The 24,861-nt window shown below is 38.9% G+C and overlaps 1 protein-coding gene across 2 annotated transcripts in view; it reads left to right on the top strand.

The window, feature by feature from the left end:
• The window catches only part of LOC138327301 (uncharacterized), a 44,446-nt gene that overhangs the window by 6,082 nt on the left and 13,503 nt on the right, over window positions 1–24,861 (top strand). For both annotated transcript variants that reach the window (XM_069273280.1, XM_069273279.1), the window contains exons 3-10: window positions 9,182–9,249; window positions 9,660–9,847; window positions 10,614–10,841; window positions 11,169–11,387; window positions 14,543–14,728; window positions 17,653–17,682; window positions 17,964–18,071; window positions 18,512–19,330. In XM_069273280.1, the coding sequence (XP_069129381.1) occupies window positions 9,182–9,249; window positions 9,660–9,847; window positions 10,614–10,841; window positions 11,169–11,387; window positions 14,543–14,728; window positions 17,653–17,682; window positions 17,964–18,071; window positions 18,512–19,330 (1,846 nt within the window). The remainder of the gene's footprint in view (window positions 1–9,181; window positions 9,250–9,659; window positions 9,848–10,613; window positions 10,842–11,168; window positions 11,388–14,542; window positions 14,729–17,652; window positions 17,683–17,963; window positions 18,072–18,511; window positions 19,331–24,861) is intronic.

The raw sequence follows: 24,861 nt of genomic DNA, 5'->3' as shown, positions 1-24,861 counted from the left end.
ACCATATCATCCTGTGATAGTTCATACCTAGCAGTAGGTGGTGGTTCTCTAGTTTTACGTAAGTGTTTCCTGTTTCGTCTGTACTCTCGACCATCCTCCGTACGCACATTATATGAGCGAATATCACACTGATTCTCAACAACTGCCTTCTCCCATTGCTTATGATGTCCATGTGGCTTAATACGGACTGTGTCACCACATTTCAAAGATGGAAGTTCCTTTGAACCTCTGTCAAAGTAGTAAGCTTGTTTAGCCTTATTACGCACTAGCTGATCTCGTACTTTATGTGGAACTTGAGGCTCCAATAGCTGGGAGGCTGTAGGTAGCTGTGTTTTTGTTCTCCTGCTGAACAATCGTTGAACTGGAGAGCTGTTTGTACCTTCTGAAGGTGTGTTTCTCCAGTTTAATAAAGCCAAATATGGATCTCCTTCATCCGCGATGGTTTTTAGTCATTATACGTTTTGCCGTATGGACTGCCTTCTCCACTTTTCCATTTGACTGAGGATAAAGCGGGGAGCTGGTTAGGTGCTCAAAACCATATTTCTCTGCGAACATGCTGAATTCAGCTGATCCAAATGGTTGTCCATTATCAGTCATGACAGAATCTGGTATGCCATGTCTTGCCAGGTGAGGTTTTAACTTTCCAATGACTTCTCTCGCAGTTTTATCATGAAGACGATCAACCTCAAAATAGTTGGAAAAATAGTCAACAGTGATAAGAAAATCTCTTTGATTAAGCGTGAAGATATCTATTCCTATCTTTTGCCATGGTCTGTTTGTGATTTCGTGACTAATCAAAGGTTCCTTTTGCTGAGAAGCTCCATGAGAATTACAAATATCACATTTGTTTACAAACTGTTCAATATCATTGTACATTCCTGGCCAGTACAAACATTCGCGTATCCGACGAATACAACCTTGGATACCGATATGGGAATGCGAGGTTTCAATGAGATCCATCCTCTCAGATTCAGGAACGACAACTCTATCGCCCTTGTAGATAAGCCCATTTTGAACAGTTAATTCATCTCGAAACGTGAAGTATGTATGCAAGTACTTTGGTACTTGGTCTCGCTGATCTGGCCATCCTCTCAGAATCACTGTCTTAAGTTCTCGTAGAACATCATCCTGTTCAGTGTAAGCTCTTAGCCGCTTGTACCTAGTTTCTGTGATAGGGAGGATCACATTCACATATTCCAATTGCTCCTCTGTTACTGATCTGGAATTTTCAATGTAAGCTCGACTAAGCGTGTCAGCCATGTACAGTTGCGTCCCAGGTGTATATACAACTTCAATATCAAACTTCTGAAGTCTTAGAAGCATACGTTGCAGACGTTTTGGAGCAGAGAGAAGATTCTTGCGACAAATTATCTCTAAAGGTTTGTGATCAGATTCTACAACAACTTTCCTACCATATGTATAGGTTTCAAACTTTTCCATTCCAAACACAACAGCTAATAGTTCTTTTTCTATTTGTGCATATCTTTCTTCTGTCTGTGTAAGTGCACGCGATGCATAGCATACAGGGTGTCCTTCCTGTAACAAACACGCTCCCAATCCAGTTTGTGAAGCATCACATTGCAAGACAGTGTCTTTAGTAGGGTCAAAATAGCTAAGTACAGGTGCGTTGGTTAGAAGATGATTTACCTTTTCAAATGCACGATCATGTTCCTCATTCCATATGAACTCTACATCCTGTTTGATGAGCTGACGTAGTGGTGTAGTAATACTCGACATCACTGCGAATTTCTGTACGAAATTGACCATACCTAACAGTCGTTTAACTTCAGATTTTGATGTAGGTGTTTTCATTTCAGTGATAGCTCTGGTTCGTTCCGGATCCAATTCCAATCCATTTCTCGTAATGTTATGTCCCATATATGTCACACTGGTCCTTCTCAACTTTAATTTCTCCTTGTTGAGTTTAATGTTCTTTTCCACACATCTCTGTAGAAATGCACGAAGGTTAGCCTCGTGATCCACCAAAGCTTCCTCATCTGTATCTCCAGATCCATATATCAAAATGTCATCATGTATAGCTTTAACACCTTTCAAGCCTTCTAAGCTCTCATCAATACGACGTTGAAACTCTTCCGGAGCAGGTGAGATTCCGAATGGCATTTGTTTCCATTTAAAACGCCCCCATGGTGTACCAAATGTTGTGAGTACGCTACTCTCCTCATCCAAAGACACGTGCCAAAATCCATTCTTAGCATCCGCTACAGTAAATATTTTTGCCTTACTTAGGTCTGGCAATACGTCATCAAGGGTTGGCATAGTGTAGTTGTTTTTCTCTTCAAAGCCTTATTCAGGGGTTTAGGATCTATACAAAGCCTGATCTTCCCAGATGGCTTGGTCACAACAACCATAGAAGAGATCCAGTCCGTTGGAGTTTTCACCGCTTCTATCACATCCTTACTAATAAGACGTTCCAACTCTTCCTTTACTTTAGGTTTCACAGAAATAGGAAGTTTCCTGACTGGTAACTTCACTGGAGTTACGGAATTATCTGTTTCCAAATGTAGTTTCCCTTCTAGTGAACCTTCTCCTTTGAAAACACCCATTTTCTCCATGTCTGTTAGAGTTATTTCCCTTGTTTCAACAATGTTTATTGTTTCAGTCTCAGCTGTTTTCTCCTGTATGTTTTCAGTTTGTACTCTGATCAAGTCCATTCTTTGAATGTCTGAAGATCCTAAGATAGGGTGTACATCTCCCTTTACAATGACAAACTCCACATCATAAGCCTGGTTTGTCCTAGGATTTTTCACTGTTAGAGTTCTCTTCCCTATGGGTTTACTTTCACTCTTGTTGAACATAATTAGTCTCTTGTTGGTGTGTTGTAACTTCAAGAACTTTCTGTCATAGCATGCACGAGCATACACACTAGCTGGTAATACATTTACAGAAGACCCACAATCTAATTGAAAGTCAATGTTTTTCTTGTGGACTTTCATAACTGCGTTTATACGTTTTGAACCTAAGGAATTTACCTCTTCAACAGAAAACATGAATTCTTCATCTTCAGATGTATCACTGATGTTGTGAACATTTTGTTTTCTCTGTTTTCCTTTACTAGCTATAGGTTTCCCTTTGGTGTTTTCCTTTCTTTTATGTCTGATGTCTGTTCTGCATTTTTTTTCAAAATGTCCAGTCTTTCCACACTTGTGACATCTTTTACCAACAGCTGGGCATACTTGTTTGTTTCTCTCATGTCTGAGGCCACAAAAGTTACAGTCTATTTCATGATCAGTTTTCCTATCTGAGGGTTTGAACTTCTTCTTAACAAAATGCACTTCCTCTGTGCCTTGTATTTCCTTCATCTGTACAGTTGTTTTCTCATACGTACGACAGATGTCTATACATTTCTTCAAATCAAGTTTTCTTTCCTGTAGAAGTTTCTTTCTTGTATTGTTGTCTACTAGTCCCATAACAATTCTGTCTCTGATAAGTTCGTTTTCCAACGCTCCGTATTTACATGTTTTTGCTAACGATCTTAAGGCAGCAACATACTCATCAATGGTTTCTCCTTTAGCCTGATCTCTTTTGTTGAACATGAAACGCTCATAAATTTCGTTGGTTTGGCCAATGCAGAATACTTTGAATTTCTCCAGGACTTTGTCTATATCCTTCTTATCAACATCTGTATCGAAGGTGAGGCCGTCATATATTTCTAACGCTTCGGAACCGATACATGTTAACAACGTTGCTGTTCTGAGTTCTTTTGGCTTACTCTGTAGGCCTGTAGCCACTTCATAATTTTCCCAAACACGTTCGAATTTTTTCCAATTGACAGACAGGTTTCCCTTCATGTCTAACTTTGTAGGGAACGGCAAATTGGAAGGAACATGTACCAACATGGGTTGAACTTGTACTTGGGGTGGAGTACTCATGATGATTAAATGTGATAAAACAGTTAATTATCCTCACGTAAATCACTCATCACATAAATTGGCTACACTGGTAAAATGGCGGGAACCGCATGGTCAAAGCATGTTTACACCTCGTCTGGGAAAAAAGTTCATTTTCTTGCCCGTTTGCGTAAATTTTCATAATTTCAATGAATGTTTGTGAATTTCAATCTTCTTACCACTCATTGAACCGCTTCTGACACCATGTTACGTGGGTTACTGGCTTCTATAGCACACACAATGCAGCAGCTAGACAACAACCATGTATATCGAACAGCCATGTTTTTATTCAACAAGTTACTCAACACAAGCATATCAGTTATACAGTAAGTAGTGCTACTAGTACTTTACACAAGTAAGCGAACCTAACTGATAGATACGTTACACTCTTAAATATGCAAAGACATCTTTACGCTTGAACTTATCCGACAGACCCTGACAGTTTGCTGATAGTATCTTGACACTCTCAACTAATTATGAAACCAAAGTTACAAAACATGTCATCATGCTTGCTTCTAATAGCTGGTTGCAGTAGGCATATTGAATAAATCACGTAGAGAAGGTACTGTGGAACACGATAAATATAAATAAATTTCCAACGTGCGTTATTGTTGCAACAACTCCAATTTCTTAAGTATAACTTGCCATCCAGAAAAACAGAGTAGGAAAGAAGAGAACAGAAAAGGGGTAGATAGGATACAATAAAAAACATATACATGGTAGGCCTAGTTCGGTCACTACTCTTCCCACACCGTGCTCGCTTACTTTACTGTTGTGTCTTTGTCATATTGGCGCATAAATGGTGTTTGTATTCAAATCAAACGCACCAATGACAAAGACTTACATAACGGAAGTACAAATCTATATGAGAAAACCTTATCCAAATTAAATCCGGATAAGAAAAAGAAAAAAAAAATATCTAAAGGGAAATCCTTAATCCTTCAATGATATTTTGATAACATAAATAATGATGTGATGTTATCAATACTAGTAGTATAAGCATGTCATCCATTGTCACAACTTGGCTAGCTATGGGTATTCAGTACGATACTCTCATGTGTCAGGGAGAGTATCAATACCAGTAGTATAAGCATGTCATCCATTGTCACAACTTGGCTAGCTATGGGTATTCAGTACGATACTCTCATGTGTCAGGGAGAGTATCAATTCTAGTAGTATAAGCATGTCATCCATTGTCACAACTTGGCTAGCAATGGGTATTCAGTATGATACTCATGTGTAAGGGAGAGTATCAATTCTAGTAGAATAAGCATGTCATCCATTGTCACAACTTGGCTAGCAATGGGTATTCAGTACGATACTCTCATGTGTCAGGGAGAGTATCAATACCAGTAGTATAAGCATGTCATCCATTGTCACAACTTGTCTAGCTATGGGTATTCAGTACGATACTCTCATGTGTCAGGGAGAGTATCAATTCTAGTAGTATAAGCATGTCATCCATTGTCACAACTTGGCTAGCAATGGGTATTCAGTATGATACTCATGTGTCAGGGAGAGTATCAATACTAGTAGTATAAGCATGTCATCCATTGTCACAACTTGGCTAGCAATGGGTATTCAGTACGATACTCTCATGTGTCAGGGAGAGTATCAATACTAGTAGAATAAGCATTTCATCCATTGTCACAACTTGGCTAGCAATGGGTATTCAGTACGATACTCTCATGTGCCAGGGAGAGTATCAATACCAGTAGTATAAGCATGTCATCCATTGTCACAACTTGGCTAGCAATGGGTATTCAGTACGATACTCTCATGTGCCAGGGAGAGTATCAATACCAGTAGTATAAGCATGTCATCCATTGTCACAACTTGGCTAGCAATGGGTATTCAGTATGATACTCTCATGTGTCAGGGAGAGTATCAATTCTAGTAGAATAAGCATTTCATCCATTGTCACAACTTCGCTAGCAATGGGTATTCAGTATGATACTCTCATGTGTCAGGGAGAGTATCAATACTAGTAGTATAAGCATTTCATCCATTGTCACAACTTGGCTAGCAATGGGTATTCAGTATGATACTCTCATGTGTCAGGGAGAGTATCAATACTAGTAGTATAAGCATTTCATCCATTGTCATAACTTGGCTAGCAATGGGTATTCAGTATGATACTCTCATGTGTCAGGGAGAGTATCAATTCTAGAAGAATAAGCATTTCATCCATTGTCACAACTTGGCTAGCTATGGGTATTCAGTATGATACTCTCATGTGTCAGGGAGAGTATCAATACTAGTTTTTGTTTGTTTGTTTGTTTGATTAATTAACGTCCTATTAACAGCTATGGTCATGTAAGGACGGCCTCCCATGTATGCGGTGTGTTGCGTGTATGTTGTACGAGGTGCGTGTTTTGGGAGACTGCGGTATATTCATGTTGTGTCTTCTTGTATAGTGGAACTGTTGCCCTTTTTATAGTGCTATATCACTGAAGCATGCCGCCGAAGACACCAAGCAACACACCCCACCCAGTCACATTATACTGACAACGGGCGAACCAGTCGTCCCACTCCCTGTATGCTGAACGCTAAGCAGGAGCAGAAACTACCACTTTTATAGACTTTGGTGTGTCTCGGCCAGGGGACAGAACCCAGAGCCTTCCTCACAGGGGCGAACGCTCAACTCAAGGCCAAAAGTGAGGCGGTGCCAAGGGAGGCTTTAGGAAAGATAAAGTTATTTAGGAAGAAGAGAAAAGATAAGATCCTAAATTTAGTCGCCTTTTACGATCATGCAATAGGGGCAGCAGGTACAATTCTAACGCCCTACCTGCTTATAAGCATGTCATCCATTGTCACAACTTGGCTAGCTATGGGTATTCAGTACGATACATGTATCAGGGAGAGTATCGTACTGAATATCCTTGGCTAGCAAAGTTCCCGTTATCAATGGCTTCATCAATTTTGACACATTATTCCTGTTCTGTCTTGATTGTCACAGTGAAATTTTTTTTGAAAACTGGAATTCCATCTTTTTCTTTTTGAATAAGTATGGATTATTAAGTAGATATTTCAAACATCATGAACACTTTGGTCATTCAGCATTCGACAAGCCTCGTCCTGATTAGCCAAAGTCTTTCACTTGAGTGGAGATATCCTTCTCTACTTGGAGATATCCCTCTCTACTAGGAGATACCCCTCTCTACTTGAAGATATCCTTCTCTACTTGGAGATATCCCTCTCTACTTGAAGATATCCCTCTCTACATGGAGATATCTCTATCTACTTGGAGATATCCCTTTCTACTTGGAGATATCCCTCTGTACTTGGAGATATCCCTCTCTACATGGAGATATCCCTATCTACTTGGAGATATCCCTATCTACGTGGAGATATCCCTATCTACTTGGAGATATCCCTCTCTACGTGGAGATATCCCTATCTACTTTGAGATATCCCTCTCTACTTGGAGATACCCCTCTCACTTGGATATATCCCTCTCTACTTGGAAATATCCCTCTTTACTTGGATATATCCCTCTTTACTTGGAGATATCCCTCTCTTCTTGGAGATATCCCTCTCTACTTGGAGATATTCCTCTCTACATGGAGATATCCCTCTCTACTTGGAGATATCCCTCTCTACATGGAGATACCCCTCTCTACATGGAGATATCCCTATCTACTTGGAGATATCCCTCTCTACATGGAGATATCCCTATCTACTTGGAGATATCCCTCTCTACTTGGAGATATTCCTCTCTACATGGAGATATCCCTCTCTACTTGGAGATATCCCTCTCTACATGGAGATACCCCTCTCTACATGGAGATATCCCTCTCTACTTGGAGATATCCCTCTCTACATGGAGATATCCCTATCTACATGGAGATATCCCTCTCTACATGGAGATATCCCTATCTACTTGGAGATATCCCTCTCTACTTGGAGATATTCCTCTCTACATGGAGATATCCCTCTCTACCTGAAGATATTCCTCTCTACATGGAGATATTCCTCTCTACTTGAAGATATCCCTCTCTACATGGAGATACCCCTGTCTACATGGAGATATCCCTCTCTACTTGAAGATATCCCTCTCTACTTGGAGATATCCCTCTCTACATGGAGATACCCCTCTTTACTTGGATATGTTCCTCTCTACATGGAGATATCCCTATCTACTTGAAGATATCCCTCTCTACTTGGAGATATTCCTCTCTACATGGAGATATCCCTCTCTACTTGGAGATATCCCTCTCTACATGGAGATACCCCTCTCTACATGGAGATATCCCTATCTACTTGGAGATATCCCTCTCTACATGGAGATATCCCTATCTACTTGGAGATACCCCTCTCTACATGGAGATATCCCTATCTACTTGGAGATATCCCTCTCTACATGGAGATATCCCTATCTACTTGGAGATATCCCTCTCTACATGGAGATATCCCTATCTACTTGGAGATATCCCTCTCTACTTGGAGATATCCCTCTCTACATGGAGATACCCCTCTCTACATGGAGATATCCCTCTCTACTTGGAGATATCCCTCTCTACATGGAGATATCCCTATCTACATGGAGATATCCCTCTCTACATGGAGATATCCCTATCTACTTGGAGATATCCCTCTCTACTTGGAGATATTCCTCTCTACATGGAGATATCCCTCTCTACCTGAAGATATTCCTCTCTACATGGAGATATTCCTCTCTACTTGAAGATATCCCTCTCTACATGGAGATACCCCTGTCTACATGGAGATATCCCTCTCTACTTGAAGATATCCCTCTCTACTTGGAGATATCCCTCTCTACATGGAGATACCCCTCTTTACTTGGATATGTTCCTCTCTACATGGAGATATCCCTATCTACTTGAAGATATCCCTATCTACTTGGAAATATCCCTATCTACTTGGAAATATCCCTCTCTACATGGAGATGTCCCTCTCTACATGGAGATATCCCTATCTACTTGGAAATATCCCTCTCTACATGGAGATGTCCCTCTCTTCTTGGAGATATCCCTCTTTACTTGGAGATATCCCTCTCCTCTTGGAGATATTCCTCTCCACTTGAAGATATCCATCTCTTACCTCTCTTCTTAGAGATATCCCTCTCTTCACTGAGATATCCCTCTCTACTTGGAGATATCCCACTCTACTTGAAAGACCCATTTAACATTCTATTTATCTTTAAATGAAGCACCACAGATTTATAAAATTTCATGTTTTGTCCAAGACGTAACACTTATTTACGTTGAATGTCTGAGGAAGTTAATTTCATGGTTATATTGTTTTTACAGATACATTATACCAGAAGTACAAATTCCTTCCATAACAGAGAGTCTGAGTCTACAGGGACATGTGATTTGTAAGTGCACTATTAATAAATATCAGAAATTGTCCAAGGTGTATGGAAGAAAATTGTGAACATTCACTGGACTGTGGTATACTAGTCAATCAATGAGCCATGTTGAAGTATGTTTAACTTACCTTCTATGACAATACTGTGATTATAACTTGCCATGGTTCAATGTCCTATGTCTGGTCCAGTCTGCAGCAAGTTTTCCATCTAAACATCTTCTCAATATTTACAAGAGATGGCACCCTGAGAGAGGGAGATATGCTTAAAGATGATCCACCGCTGACAAAAGGTATTTTTTCTCTATCAAAAACAGGAACAGACTATGTAGTATTTTTCTTCAGTTACATTCATCCTGCTTTAAATAGGCCTTTATGTACATGGTTATATCTGTAGGACATATAATTTCTATTTGTCAGGTTTGCCAGTTATACGTCGAGTCTTGACAGACAAGTGAGACAGTACTGTTACAGGTGTAAGAGTACAAATCCATACTATCTCGAACGTTGTCTCAACCCAAATTGTCGTGATAGAAAATTTGACATCATCGAGAATAGCGTTTTGCAACACTACCAGTGCCATAGAAATTGCAACGGCCGTCCATTAGGTAAGCAATGCCTGCAAGAGTAACTACAGGCTTGGGAAACAGGAAAATATTCTTTCTTTTATTTTACACAGAATTGAAGAGTAAAAATTTCAGTGCTTGATTACCTAATACAAAATTATCTCCCCTTAAGATGATGTGTTAGATTTAGGTAATAAAAAAACAAACATCCAAACACATAATTTAACAGCTAAATTTCACTCTTAAATTATCTCCCCTTAATATGATGTGGTAGTTTAGAGAATAAAACAAACATCCAAATAGATATTTGAACAGGCAGGTTTCACTTTTGAATTATCTCCCCCTTATATTGAGGGGGTAGTGGTAGGGAATGAGACAAACATCCAAGCAGATGGTTGAACTCCTGAATAATCTCCCCTTAATAGGATGTGGAAGTTTTAGCAAATAAAACAAACATCCAAACAGATATTTCAACAGCTAAATTTCACTCCTTTAGTAATATGAGCAAGTTTTAGGGAATAAGACAAACAGCTAAATTTCATTAATTGATATCTGCCCCTAAGTTAATGTGGTAGACTAGTGTCCAAGCAGATATTTGAACAGCTAAGTTTGAGTTATTGTCTCTTACTAAATCCTTGGTGATTGATGATACCATTTTCTAGAGTCATTAATGAAAATAGTATTATCTGTTGTTTTTGTCAATTACTCTTCTATAAAAACCTTAATAAAATCTACCTATAATAGATATTGAAAATAGGTGATACACATTGGATTTATCAGTGTCATGTATATTTTTATCTTTCTCTAGCCTGTACTGTTCTACCATCATATACCAACGTAAAATGGGTTTGTAGTGAGGACCTAGAACAGGACTTGACCCCTCGCAGGTTTCTCGTTTGCCAGATCTGTCGATCAGTTTGTTCCCATGGTTATCAGGAAAAGAAGAAAATAACTACTACTTGTGGTAAAATCAACTCCACACATATAGGTTGGAATACCACGGACCTCCAGCCCATCTGTATCAGCATAACAAAAAGTAAGCTCCTTCAAGTATCGTGTACTTCCAAGTTCCTTTAGATGTTAAGGATTATAAGATTTTGATTTCATATACAATTTATTTTATTTTTTGGTATTTGATGCATTAGATAAATTTTCATGCTTAATTACCGGTATGATATAAGATTATGATCACAAGTTTTTCGATAAAAAGTAAAAAACTTAAAAAATTTCATTTCATAGGACATTTCATAAAACAATTGTTGTAAAAGTCCTTTTGACAAGCCTCATTGAATTGTGTGCTGAAAATGAACCCTGTATCTGGAGGTCTGTATATTTGTATTGAGAGCAATAACTTTATCTTCAGTATGTGGTACTCCTGGCATCTCTGGGGTGGCTGTAGAAGATTGCGTAATACACAGTGACCTTGACCACACAATTGACCAGTATGTGATCCACCAGGAATGTAGAGCCACATGTGGTTCCAATCTCTACCAAGTATATAATGTCAGTACCTGGTGTGGAGAAGATGGCAGCTGGAGTCAGTTGGATAGTCTAAGGAAAATGTGCATTGACCCCTCTCAAGGTATAATAAACTTGTAACAATTTCGTGGAAATGTACCCGTTATGTACAAATTATCTCTCCATTTGTTAAATTGTTGCATTATCAGGTTATCAAAGTTCTTATATTTTAGAATGTGTGGTTAATTAGTTTATTTTCGTGTAGTATTGTAGGAGTTTCATCAGCGAAGACCCATAGTTCATTGCACTACCCTTTTGCAGCGTAGCATAGATTTTTGAAGCAGCCTATCTGTCCTCTGACATTATATTTATATATAGGTTGTGAGCTACCAGACGGAGACTGGAACTGTACAGGGGTAGAATTTAACAGCAGCCATGTGTCCCCTGACATTATATTTATATATAGGTTGTGAGCTACCAGACGGAGACTGGAACTGTACAGGGGTAGAATTTAACAGCAGCCATGTGTCCTCTGACATTATATTTATATATAGGTTGTGAGCTACCAGACGGAGCCTGGAACTGTACAGGGGTAGAATTTAACAGCAGCCATGTGTCCTCTGACATTATATTTATATATAGGTTGTGAGCTACCAGACAGAGACTGGAACTGTACAGGGGTAGAATTTAACAGCAGCCATGTGTCCTCTGACATTATATTTATATATAGGTTGTGAGCTACCAGAAGGAGACTGGAACTGTACAGGGGTAGAATTTAACAGCAGCCATGTGTCCTTTGACATCATATTTATATATAGGTTGTGAGCTACCAGAAGGAGACTGGAACTGTACAGGGATAGAATTTAACAGCAGCCATGTGTCCCCTGACATTATATTTATATATAGGTTGTGAGCTACCAGACAGAGACTGGAACTGTACAGGGGTAGAATTTAACAGCAGCCATGTGTCCTCTGACATTATATTTATATATAGGTTGTGAGCTACCAGACGGAGCCTGGAACTGTACAGGGGTAGAATTTAACAGCAGCCATGTGTCCTCTGACATTATATTTATATATAGGTTGTGAGCTACCAGACGGAGACTGGAACTGTACAGGGGTAGAATTTAACAGCAGCCATGTGTCCCCTGACATTATATTTATATATAGGTTGTGAGCTACCAGACGGAGACTGGAACTGTACAGGGGTAGAATTTAACAGCAGCCATGTGTCCCCTGACATTATATTTATATATAGGTTGTGAGCTACCAGACGGAGACTGGAACTGTACAGGGGTAGAATTTAACAGCAGCCATGTGTCCTCTGACATTATATTTATATATAGGTTGTGAGCTACCAGACGGAGACTGGAACTGTACAGGGGTAGAATTTAACAGCAGCCATGTGTCCTTTGACATCATATTTATATATAGGTTGTGAGCTACCAGACGGAGACTGGAACTGTACAGGGGTAGAATTTAACAGCAGCCATGTGTCCTCTGACATTATATTTATATATAGGTTGTGAGCTACCAGACGGAGACTGGAACTGTACAGGGGTAGAATTTAACAGCAGCCATTGTCCTCTGACATTATATTTTATATAGGTTGTGAGCTACCAGACGAGACTGGAATGTACAGGGTAGAATTTAACAGCAGCCATATGTCCCCTGACATTATATTTATATATAGGTTGTGAGCTACCAGAATGAGACTGGAACTGTACAGGGGTAGAATTTAACAGCAGCCATGTGTCCCCTGACATTATATTTATATATAGGTTGTGAGCTACCAGAAGGAGACTGGAACTGTACAGGGGTAGAATTTAACAGCAGCCATGTGTCCCCTGACATTATATTTATATATAGGTTGTGAGCTACCAGAAGGAGACTGGAACTGTACAGGGGTAGAATTTAACAGCAGCCATGTGTCCTCTGACATTATATTTATATATAGGTTGTGAGCTACCAGACGGAGACTGGAACTGTACAGGGGTAGAATTTAACAGCAGCCATGTGTCCCCTGACATTATATTTATATATAGGTTGTGAGCTACCAGAAGGAGACTGGAACTGTACAGGGGTAGAATTTAACAGCAGCCATGTGTCCCCTGACATTATATTTATATATAGGTTGTGAGCTACCAGAAGGAGACTGGAACTGTACAGGGGTAGAATTTAACAGCAGCCATGTGTCCCCTGACATTATATTTATATATAGGTTGTGAGCTACCAGACGGAGACTGGAACTGTACAGGGGTAGAATTTAACAGCAGCCATGTGTCCCCTGACATTATATATTTATATATAGGTTGTGAGCTACCAGAAGGAGACTGGAACTGTACAGGGGTAGAATTTAACAGCAGCCATGTGTCCTCTGACATTATATTTATATATAGGTTGTGAGCTACCAGACGGAGACTGGAACTGTACAGGGGTAGAATTTAACAGCAGCCATGTGTCCTCTGACATTATATTTATATATAGGTTGTGAGCTACCAGACGGAGCCTGGAACTGTACAGGGGTAGAATTTAACAGCAGCCATGTGTCCTCTGACATTATATTTATATATAGGTTGTGAGCTACCAGACGGAGACTGGAACTGTACAGGGGTAGAATTTAACAGCAGCCATGTGTCCCCTGACATTATATTTATATATAGGTTGTGAGCTACCAGACGGAGACTGGAACTGTACAGGGGTAGAATTTAACAGCAGCCATGTGTCCTCTGATGTTATATTTATATATAGGTTGTGAGCTACCAGACGGAGCCTGGAACTGTACAGGGGTAGAATTTAACAGCAGCCATGTGTCCTCTGATGTTATATTTATATATAGGTTGTGAGCTACCAGAAGGAGACTGGAACTGTACAGGGGTAGAATTTAACAGCAGCCATGTGTCCCCTGACATTATATTTATATATAGGTTGTGAGCTACCAGAAGGAGACTGGAACTGTACAGGGGTAGAATTTAACAGCAGCCATGTGTCCTCTGACATTATATTTATATATAGGTTGTGAGCTACCAGACGGAGACTGGAACTGTACAGGGGTAGAATTTAACAGCAGCCATGTGTCCTCTGATGTTATATTTATATATAGGTTGTGAGCTACCAGACGGAGCCTGGAACTGTACAGGGGTAGAATTTAACAGCAGCCATGTGTCCTCTGACATTATATTTATATATAGGTTGTGAGCTACCAGACGGAGACTGGAACTGTACAGGGGTAGAATTTAACAGCAGCCATGTGTCCTCTGACATTATATTTATATGTAGGTTGTGAGCTACCAGACGGAGACTGGAACTGTACAGGGGTAGAATTTAACAGCAGCCATGTGTCCTCTGGAGCTTCATGTCACCTTGATTGTGGGGATTACAAAAGTTATGGCAACGGTCTGATGTGTAACAATGGACACTGGGAAAAGTTTTTCGACGATTTGATGATGCCATTCTGCTATAACAGTAAGTTTACTAAGGCTAAAAAAATGTTAAGGGTTACCTGACCGACCCTAAGTTTTTACCACCGATCCTATTTTTATCCACTTTTCCACGAAAAAAAAATCATAAAAAGTCGGGATTTCGATCTCGGACTCTGGTTCCGGCCATCATTTTAGAGTGAAAGACACTTAAAAAAAATCTTCCTGACCAACCGACCCTATTTTTTTGCCAATGTAACCCTAAACAGACATCTTTTTTGCCTGATTATACACACCCCACTGTATAACAGGTGGCAAACTCAGCTGTTCATATTGTGCAGTGGTGTTAACACTGTATCATGAATTGATGTATATATAAAGAAAATACATGTGTCTTTAATTTAAGCATGTTTGGCACTTAGGTTAAGATGATGAAAATGGCAAGAAGTTTTGTAAGCCATTTTATCCCTTAATTCCAGCCAAATATGCAGCAAATTTAAAATGTTAAACACCTAACATATATTTTCTTTATCTTGAAATATTCATCATTAAACACATTTATTATGTTTAATATATACATGGTATGGGGAATATATTTTATAATATATATCTTACTAAAGTCAGGACAATAGTTCATATTTTCGCCATATCATAGACATAGTTCATAATGCAGTCAGTTCCTGACCCCCTATAAAGGCATAGAGGGTCAGTAAGATTTAAAGGGGCCAGGGCGTACCCCAAGCCTCCTATACTTCTTACTTACCCTCTATACATTTATAGGGGGTCAGTTACTGACTATATAACAAATTTATCACATCGAGGACTGTATATTAGAAGGTTTTATTGGGTCTTTGTTTATTACTTATTTTTTTAAGAATCTAAAATCACGTTTGCGAACGATACAAGCAATCGCCACTTTTAAAATCATTCAGAAGTGGCCTATGCCTACATATTTATTTCTGTATATCTTTCAGGAATCTGCAAACATACTGTATACCGAATCTGCAGCATAAAAACTGAATAGGCCTGATAGTCATACCAGTAAATCAACAATAATTTTGACATGCCTAGTGCACTGTAGGCCTACCTCAATACGACATCAGAGTGGCTGTATATTGAAAGCATCACACACAAAAGTGACACAAACATCTATCCAATATTTAAAGCGCAATCTCCTTGATCATTTAAAAGTTAGCCGTTACCTTAATTGTAGAGTGAGGATTGCTCTGTAGGTACGAACCCAACATTTGTTTATAATCACAGTCTAGAAAACACTTGAATATTTATGTTTGACTTTCACCGCATTATCAACTTTCAAACTGGCGTAGGGAAAGCAACTTGTATTAAAAAAAAAAAAAAAAAAATCACTTAATTTGAAGTATTAAAATGATTTAAGTTAATTTTACACAAAAAATTAATAAACAATATATATTTTACGATAATGAAATGGTACATTTACTTGAAGAGAATGTGTTTGAATTTTGAAGCGAGGCGACATTCGCTACATTGCACCATAATAAAATTTACTGACCTCCTATAAAGTGTTAGGTTGTCACCACATGACAGCTCTCCGACAATCATTTGGGCACATTTCAGTCTGACATTCCATACATATGTTTCTGTTGAATCCCCAGTAAAGCTTTATGACGTGTGCTATTTTCATTGTGCTCTTTGCCTGACATTGCCCAACATGGGTAATTATACCAATGTTCAGATTGGTCACGGGTCAACTGGCATGCTTAGTTAATATAGTAATTATAACATTAACAAGTCTTATTTGTGTCAGATTGTCCACGAATAGATCAACTACATATATAGGTATACCCATTATAAAATAGCAGTAAATTATATATGCATACTAAGCTCTACTGATATTTGCTCGTTTATATTTCGCCAAGCTATGTTACGGCGAAAATAGCAAAAAATAGACATTGGAGAAAATTAAACCCTTTAAACGTTACTTTAATTACCTCTTAAATGTTGAAAATATATTAAATCCTACGACCAATGTGTCTTTTGATACTTTTGACCTTGACCTCATGTTAAAAAATATACTTTGTAAGCGAGAATGCATGACCTTAAAGGGACAATTCAGTATAGGAGAACATTGACATTTCCACATACATCGGAAACAAACCAGTTTTAATGGAAGTTAGATAAGTTGGTTTTAATGTGATATGCTAGAAAAGCCCATTATGGTGAAATGTTTGAACTTGCTTGCTGTCCGCCATTACACATTGCAGTCTGATGTTTTGTATGCCGAACCCTGGCCCTTGGTCGTGGAGTAATGCAACTTTTGTCTAGAAGTACTCAAATCTCTCTTACAGTAGTGTTTTTACATTATTAGGTAATTGTCTTGCCTAAAATCATTTCACAAACTCCTCAGTGGTTCTGTATTTCATTTATTTAATGTACGTGACATTGGCTCGGGTATTGGTATCGCATATAAATTATACCTTCTTCAGCGTATTGCTTTACCATTTGGAATTTCAACAGTAACATAATAAGCCTGACTGAACTGTCCCTTTAAATTTGTTTAAAAACCGGTCTCTGTGTGTTACAAGTTTATTGTGTTTAAGTATATTAAAGATGCTCCACAGCAGACAAATGGTATTTTTCATTATCAAAAACAGGAGCAGACGATTTAGTATTTTTCTTCAGTTACAAATGTTACTTACTTTACACCATTACCAGCATTGAAAACTTTAAGTTAAAAATATAAAAAATAATCAATTGCATCTCGAAAAAATTCATGCTACTATATTCTATATGGAATGAAGTACTGAGTGGCATACATTAGATTAAAATGAATTATCTTGTATTAATTTTTGTGTTAATAATACATGTGTATACACAATTAAACACCAATTATTGTTCAAATGATGGGTATCGTTTTTGCTCGGTGAGCATCTTTAATGATTCACAGTAATATTTATTGGTTTCTTTTTTTTTTTTTTTTTTTTTTTACAGAAACAAAAGATGCTATAGAAGGTCAAGAATGTAAGTAATTTATAAAAGATAAATAGGATAGAAGAAGATAACTATAAATAATAACAAATTTTGAATAAAATTTGTAATTCTGTTCATTTGGACTGAAATGATTCCACCCAAGATCATAGTATCTGTATCAATTAAATATACAAATATAGAAACTTGTCCTGAACATTTTGGGATTACACGACTCTAGAAATTTACAAAATGGTGAACTGAAAGAGAAATTGTAAAATTTGAGCCTTTAAGTTTTTGATTATTTAAGATTTAATCTTTGTCTGTTTTTACAGTTTACCCTGTCATCCTTATGATTGCCATTATTGGAATAATCCCTATATTGTATTATCTAAAGTTCTGTGGAGGCACCAATCATATACAACGACTGTGTACATATGTCTGTAAGTACAACAGATACAATATTTTAACAACTCAATAACTCAGAGACACAAACACCTGTTATTGGACCTGTTGCTTACAAACATTTGTAACAGGGCAAAATTAGTATACTGTCTGCCAGACTCAAACCTGCGACCTCAGAATTACTGGTCTGCCACTCTACCGACCGTATCACTATTTACAATTAAAACCTGCTACACATTGAAGGGTTACCTTGTGTAGCAAAGTCTCCTGGGTCAAATATGATTAACCTTTTTAATATATTATCAATAACCAAGAAGCATACCTTATATTTGGCTGTCACAATTTGAGAATAAGCAATACAGAAAAATGACTGTGTCCTTTAATTGTCACACAAGGAGAGATAACTGTTAAATTAATGTGGGACCACCCAATGCCATTTCTGTTAGACTTTATTTGTATTTCCCATTTCATTTTATAGGTCAAGCAATATGCAGGGGTGTAGAACACTCAAAAATGGAGAACTCCAATATTTTTACATCAGCAGCAAGTTCAGTAATGTCAAGATCAAGTTCACTGATGTCAATTTCAAATGTGCAGCCACAAGAAGTTGTGCATCCACAAGAAGTTGTGCAACCACAAATAGATGCTGTGCAGCCACAAGAAGTTGCGCAGCAACAAGAAGTTGTGCAGCCACAAGAATTTGTGCAACCACAAGATGATGTGCAGCCACAAGAAGATGATGTGCAGCCGCAAGAAGATGCTGTGCAGCCACAAGAAGATGCTGTGCAGCCACAAGAAGTTGTGCAGCCACAAGAAGTTGTGCAGCCACAAGAAAATGCTATGCCGACACAAGAAGCCGTGCAGCCACAAGAAGATGTTGTGCAGTCACAAGAAGATGATGTACAGCCACAAGAAGATGCTGTGCAGCCACAAGAAGATGCTGTGCAGTCACAAGAAGTTGTGCAGCCACAAGAAGATGCTATGCAGCCACAAGAAGTTGTGCATTCACAAAAAGATGCTGTGCAGCCACAAGATTTTGTGCAGCCACAAGAAGATGCTGTGGCGATGGCATCAAGTTCAACTACTCAGCGTCCACAAAAATTAATTGCTGTGCCACCAATGAGAAGGGTGTCAATTTCAAGTTTACAGAATTCACCAATAATTGAGGGACCGGATTCACCTTCAGATATACAGATTTCAACAGAAACAGCAGCGTCAAATTCAAGCCTACATTATGATTTGCAGACAAGAACAATGCATGGTCAACTGTCTGATCTTGATCCAGATTTTGGAGACAGTAAGTCTGAATTCTCATTCGTAAAAACATGTATGAAAATCCATAGACCCTGTTTAAGCTTGGTTATCTAATCTAGAGGATCTTAATACATAAACCAATATGAAGACACATACCATATCTTTTATTTTGAAAAAAACTTGTTCCACAGTGAAGAAAGATTGCCTAGGATATTCGTAGTATTATCTTTTTTTTTCATTTTTAAGCACCCTGGGCGCTTATTGATTCGGATATGGTAAATAACATTAGTACATGTATATGTATACAGATCACATAGGGAACTTTGTGTTTAACATATATATAGGATCTTACACGACAAGATATTTTGCTAAGATATGTGATTAAAATAACAGTGTTATCTAAAACACTGTATACATATAAATAAGCAGGTCCCTGCAGGTAGGGCGTTAGAACTGTACCTGCTGCCCCTATTGCATGATCGTAAAAGGCGACTAAATTTAGGATCTTATCTTTTCTCTTCTTCCTAACTGACTTCAGGTTTCCTAATGCCTCCCTTGGCACCACCTCATTTTTGGCCATGAGTTAAGCGTTCGCCCCTGTGAGGAAGGATTTGGGTTCTGTCCCCTGGCCAAGACACTCCAAAGTCTATAAAATTGGTAGTTTCTGCTCCTGCTTAGTGCTCAGCATACAGGGAGTGGGATGACTGGTTCGCCTGTTGTCAGTATAATCTGACCGGGTTGAATGTGTTGCTTGGTGTCTTCGGCAGCATCACTTGAGTGATATAGCACTACAATTAATCACGGGTCTGAAACCAACACAAAGACCAGGTTTGGGATAGTAGATCCAGTTTATTAATGTTATGTAATGATTACCGCAATAACATCATAAATGATATTACATAATACATTAAAATTATTCTTCTGAATCTCCGCATGTAAAACTGGATCTAGAGACTATAAACTACGTACCGGTACAAGAATATATAACAATTAAGTAAGAAATAATTAACATTAAAACATTGGGAATGGGTAGCCAAGGGTGGGCCAAAAATTTTTTACGCTACAGCTAGCACCCCATTATGAATAAACGCCTTATCGCCACGCCTCGCTGCTATAGAATGATCCTGTTGTCTAAGATGGACCCGGAGTCCTGAACTCCATTTACTACAACAGGATTTGATTGGTCAGTGTAGTGAATGACCACAACATTGATAGGCTCTTTACCACTGTCACTCAAGTGCCATACCCCCCTCCATCACCTGGGGGCAGGGGTGTCAATGTGGTAATAACCATCACCTCAAAGTGCAAAGGCACCTGATACAATCTCCATTCCCCGGCATCCCCTAGGGAGCCAGGGGATAGAAGGTGGGTGGTACATTCACTACACTGATAGCTTATGTTACAAAATATACTTGGCTCCCATCCCCTATCTTAATAACATATTAAAAACATTAATACTTCCATTAATCATGGGTCTGAAACCAACACAAAGACCAGGTTTGGGATAGTAGATCCAGTTTATTAATGTTATGTAATGATTACCGCAATAACATCATAAATGATATTACATAATACATTAAAATTATTCTTCTGAATCTCCATACCCCCAAACCTGGTAGATGTAGGAAGTAAGTACTTGTATGAAGAGCATTATATTCACAAAGACTGCATTATAGACAAAACGGCATTTAAATCGTTTTTTAATCTAACGTCCATCATGTGCACTCGAGCTCTTTGTCCATCATGTGCACCCCTGGCAGAAAATTCCATAATAAACCATGTCTCTGCCATATCCAACAGGTAACCATTAATCCATTGAACACTGTACTGTAAAGTCACACGACTGGTATAGGTATAAGGTCACTCTCACATAGGAATTCCACTTGCAAAGTTAATAGTCAGGAAAAGTAACAGGGCTTGATAAATGGCAAGATCCCTACACAATTATACATATATATATGTATATATATATATTAACAGGAAAACTATGTATAATGTGTTACACTAGCCAATTTCTGAGAAAAAACTGAAGCCAATTGTTGACGATATGTCACAGATGGCTGCAAATAACGCCGAAAACAGTCACTACGCCAGTCACCTTGTGCTTGGATGACTGCAGGTGGCATCCCATATTCCATAGCTAACGTTGCCCCACCCCGACGAAGCTGTGTCCAGCATACTTGTTACAATCATACCCTGCGGCGGTAAGCACATGCTTTAAGCGAGTAAGAAAGCGTGAGTATGTAATTGCTTTGACATGTTTACCTCTATGATATGTAAACATTGGTGTTTCTGCATGGATGGATGGGCAGAGACGTGCGACAAGGAGTAGGGCTTGACTTGGACATAACGGAGAATTAGGTATGCGTGGCAACGGGATACACAACACTCTCTCTTGGTATTGAATAGTTTTTGACCATGTTACAGTCACTCTTGCACCCTCTGGAGAAAAAGTAATGTGATGTCTACTAAGATGCTTAGAGGAGTCATAGCTATTGATTGAATCAACAAGTAAATTGGACTTACGAAAGAAAGAGAAAAAAGCTGTCAAGCATACAGCCCAAAATGTAATGTCAAAATGCTGAGTGAGGTCTAGTTGATGAAAAATACTAAAAAGCATCTGTACTGTAATAGGTAATTTTGGTTTGGTGCTATCACCTAGGACACGCCTTGCCCCGCGCAGTATACTCTTGAGATAATAAGAATCTACAGGGTTATTATAGCCTGCTTCAAGGTGAACAAGATGAGCAATCGCCAAATAATTGCAAAGAGAAGAAAAGGCACATGTGTTGGATAAATATGCAACATATCGCGCCAAATTTTTTGTACTTATTGGGACACAAGGAATCTGAAGAGAAGCGCAGAACCGCAAATATGCAGATAAGTATGTTCGATATGTACGTTTTGTAGATTCTGCCAAGCTGTTACCCCGAAACTCTAGCACACGACGGTCCAGGCACTGCTCCATTGCTGCAGAGCGACCTGGAGAAGAAATAAAGGACCGCTGACGAGAGGTGGCCAACATACCATGATGCATGAACAAGATATGGGACATTATATGCCCATGCCTCAAAAAGGTTATTCCCCTCAGTCAGACGGGAAATTGTGTCAGCTCTAACATTATACTCTCCTGGTATATGACGACAACTGAGCCTAAATTTATATTTTACAGATGACCAGAAAAGTTTACGAATACATTCCATGATAAAAGGGTTTTGCGATGAACCTTTATTTACGCACGCCACTGTAACAGAGTTATCAGAATACGCAAAAACACGCTGATTACACCAAAGATGTCCCCATCGCTGTGCTCCAATTAACACAGACAGAATTTCTTTTTGGTTTATATGCAAAGAACTGACATGAGGTAGGTCAATATCCCAGTTACAATAAAACCAGTCATCCCCCCAGTGACCTCCGTCACCATCATTGCACGCATCTGTATAAATGACGGCGGGAGGGGAATCGTCATCTAACAGCATAGCTACACCATTAAAGGCACTCAAGCCTACACGCCACCAATTAACATCATATAAAATGTCGCCTCGCATATACATTTTGTGATCGCCATTTCGAAGGGTGCAAAAAGCATCAATGATTCTGCGGAGGAATACTCGCCCGCCGATCACCGCAGTTGCTGCCCAACTAAGTTTGCCTGCCAATGATTGTAACTGTCGTTTAGACACACGCTTTCGCCTTGCAAATTGGTCCAACTCTGCCCTTAAAGCAACTAATTTCTCTTGGGGAAGACGCATTTCCATATGTACTGAATCAAGTTCCACACCCAAAAATGTAAGCGTTTGGGAAGGACCAGCCATTTTTGACCAGCTAATTTGAAATCCAAGCTTACGCAAAAGATTCACAAGAAAATTCATAGCCTCTTGACAACGTTCATGCATCTTCTCACACAGAAAGAAATCATCTATATATGCCACAATGGAAAACCCACGCCGCTCTGCCATACGCCTAACTGCCTGGGTTAAGCGATTAAATATGCCTGGTCCTAATCTGGACCCAAAAGGAATTTTTGAATCATACAAGTATTGAATACTGCCATCAAGTTTCCATTTTAATCCTGTCACTGATTGACTATGCTGACTGATATTTACTGATCGGTAAGCTGCTTTTAAATCAATTTTTGCCATAAAACACTCTTGTGTCATCAGAGCCTTAGCACTATCTAAAGTTTGAAATGACTGTTTATCAAAACCTGATACATAATCATTTACAGCTTGTCCTAATGGTCTGCTACAATCATGAATAAGACGTACACCACCATCAGATTTAGGTATGACGCCAATGGGACTAACAATACACGGCTTTTTAGCCGTCTTAATGTAATTTCCATTGTCAATTTCATTTTGAATTTGCTGGGTTTCAGCATATAGCGGACCATTTGGATGAGCAGTTTTATGATTATGCATTTCAACTGGTAAAGGAACAGAATCAGGATCTATGATGTCAAAGCCATCACGAATACCTTTAAGGAGGTACTCCCTGTCAATATCGGAAGTATTAATGTTTTTAATATGTTATTAAGTTAGGGGATGGGAGCCAAGTATATTTTGTAACATAAGCTATCTCCCAGGCAGGAAGGCACAGGGCTTTTGTTGTGACTGTTTTCGGAACTACAAGTTTTTTGCCTTAGTATGGGTCAAAGCTGTGTGCTTCTGCCCACACCCAGGTACACCACACACATGGCTAAACTTACAGTTCACTAAAGGACAACCTTCTTGAGCATTATATCTCTTACAAATTTCTGTACCATCTATATCATGAGTGACATACTTAACAGGATTGCCACCTCCTTTATGTGTCCCCCGCTGATAAGCACCAAAATCATGGTGTTGACCACCCGATTTTAAACCTTGGTTACCAGACTGACGTGGCTGTCTCTGCTTTAGATGCACTACCATCAGATGTGAAACATCTGTTCCCCAACGGAAAGAGTACTGATGCTGGAGTTTTCTGTACTCCCGATCTAAGGAAAACAGACACTTGCTCGTGACTTAAAAACAAATTGTGTATACGGTTGTATACGATAAGTAATCAAGCATCTCAGTGTGCATGAGGATTTTATCCTCTAACAGTTTATTTAAAATTGCCATATTAGCTATTGCCCACTGTGCTTGGTTGATATTTTCTAATTTTGGACGAGATGGTCCTGTGTTAAAAACTAGTTTCCCCCCTCGCCCTCAGAGACAATCACATCAGTTGGAGTGCCATTATGTCCAACAAATTCACATATATCAAGAAAGTGATTATTAGACCTTGGTTTTAGAGCCTTAAAATAAATTTGGGGATCTTGCCAAGAGAAAATGTCTGCATTAAAAGCCCTGTTACCTGGTAACCTTGAGTCTGCTGCTGGTAAGTCCCTGGAACTGCCAGACTGTACTTCATGAAGATTTCCTAGAACCTCTTGTATGTATGAGTCTGCATGTACAGGCGAATCATCATCTTTTCCAGCACAGGTTTTTTCCATCCATGGATTTTTTGCTGGAAAAGTCTGTTCCACTGATTTTATGATAAGACGTACTTGTCCAATAGGCAGACCTACATCCTGCAAGTCTTTTT

This window comes from Argopecten irradians, chromosome 7 (assembly GCF_041381155.1).
Source record: "Argopecten irradians isolate NY chromosome 7, Ai_NY, whole genome shotgun sequence".
NCBI lineage: Eukaryota > Metazoa > Mollusca > Bivalvia > Pectinida > Pectinidae > Argopecten > Argopecten irradians.
This window is presented reverse-complemented; position numbering and strand designations above follow the sequence as displayed.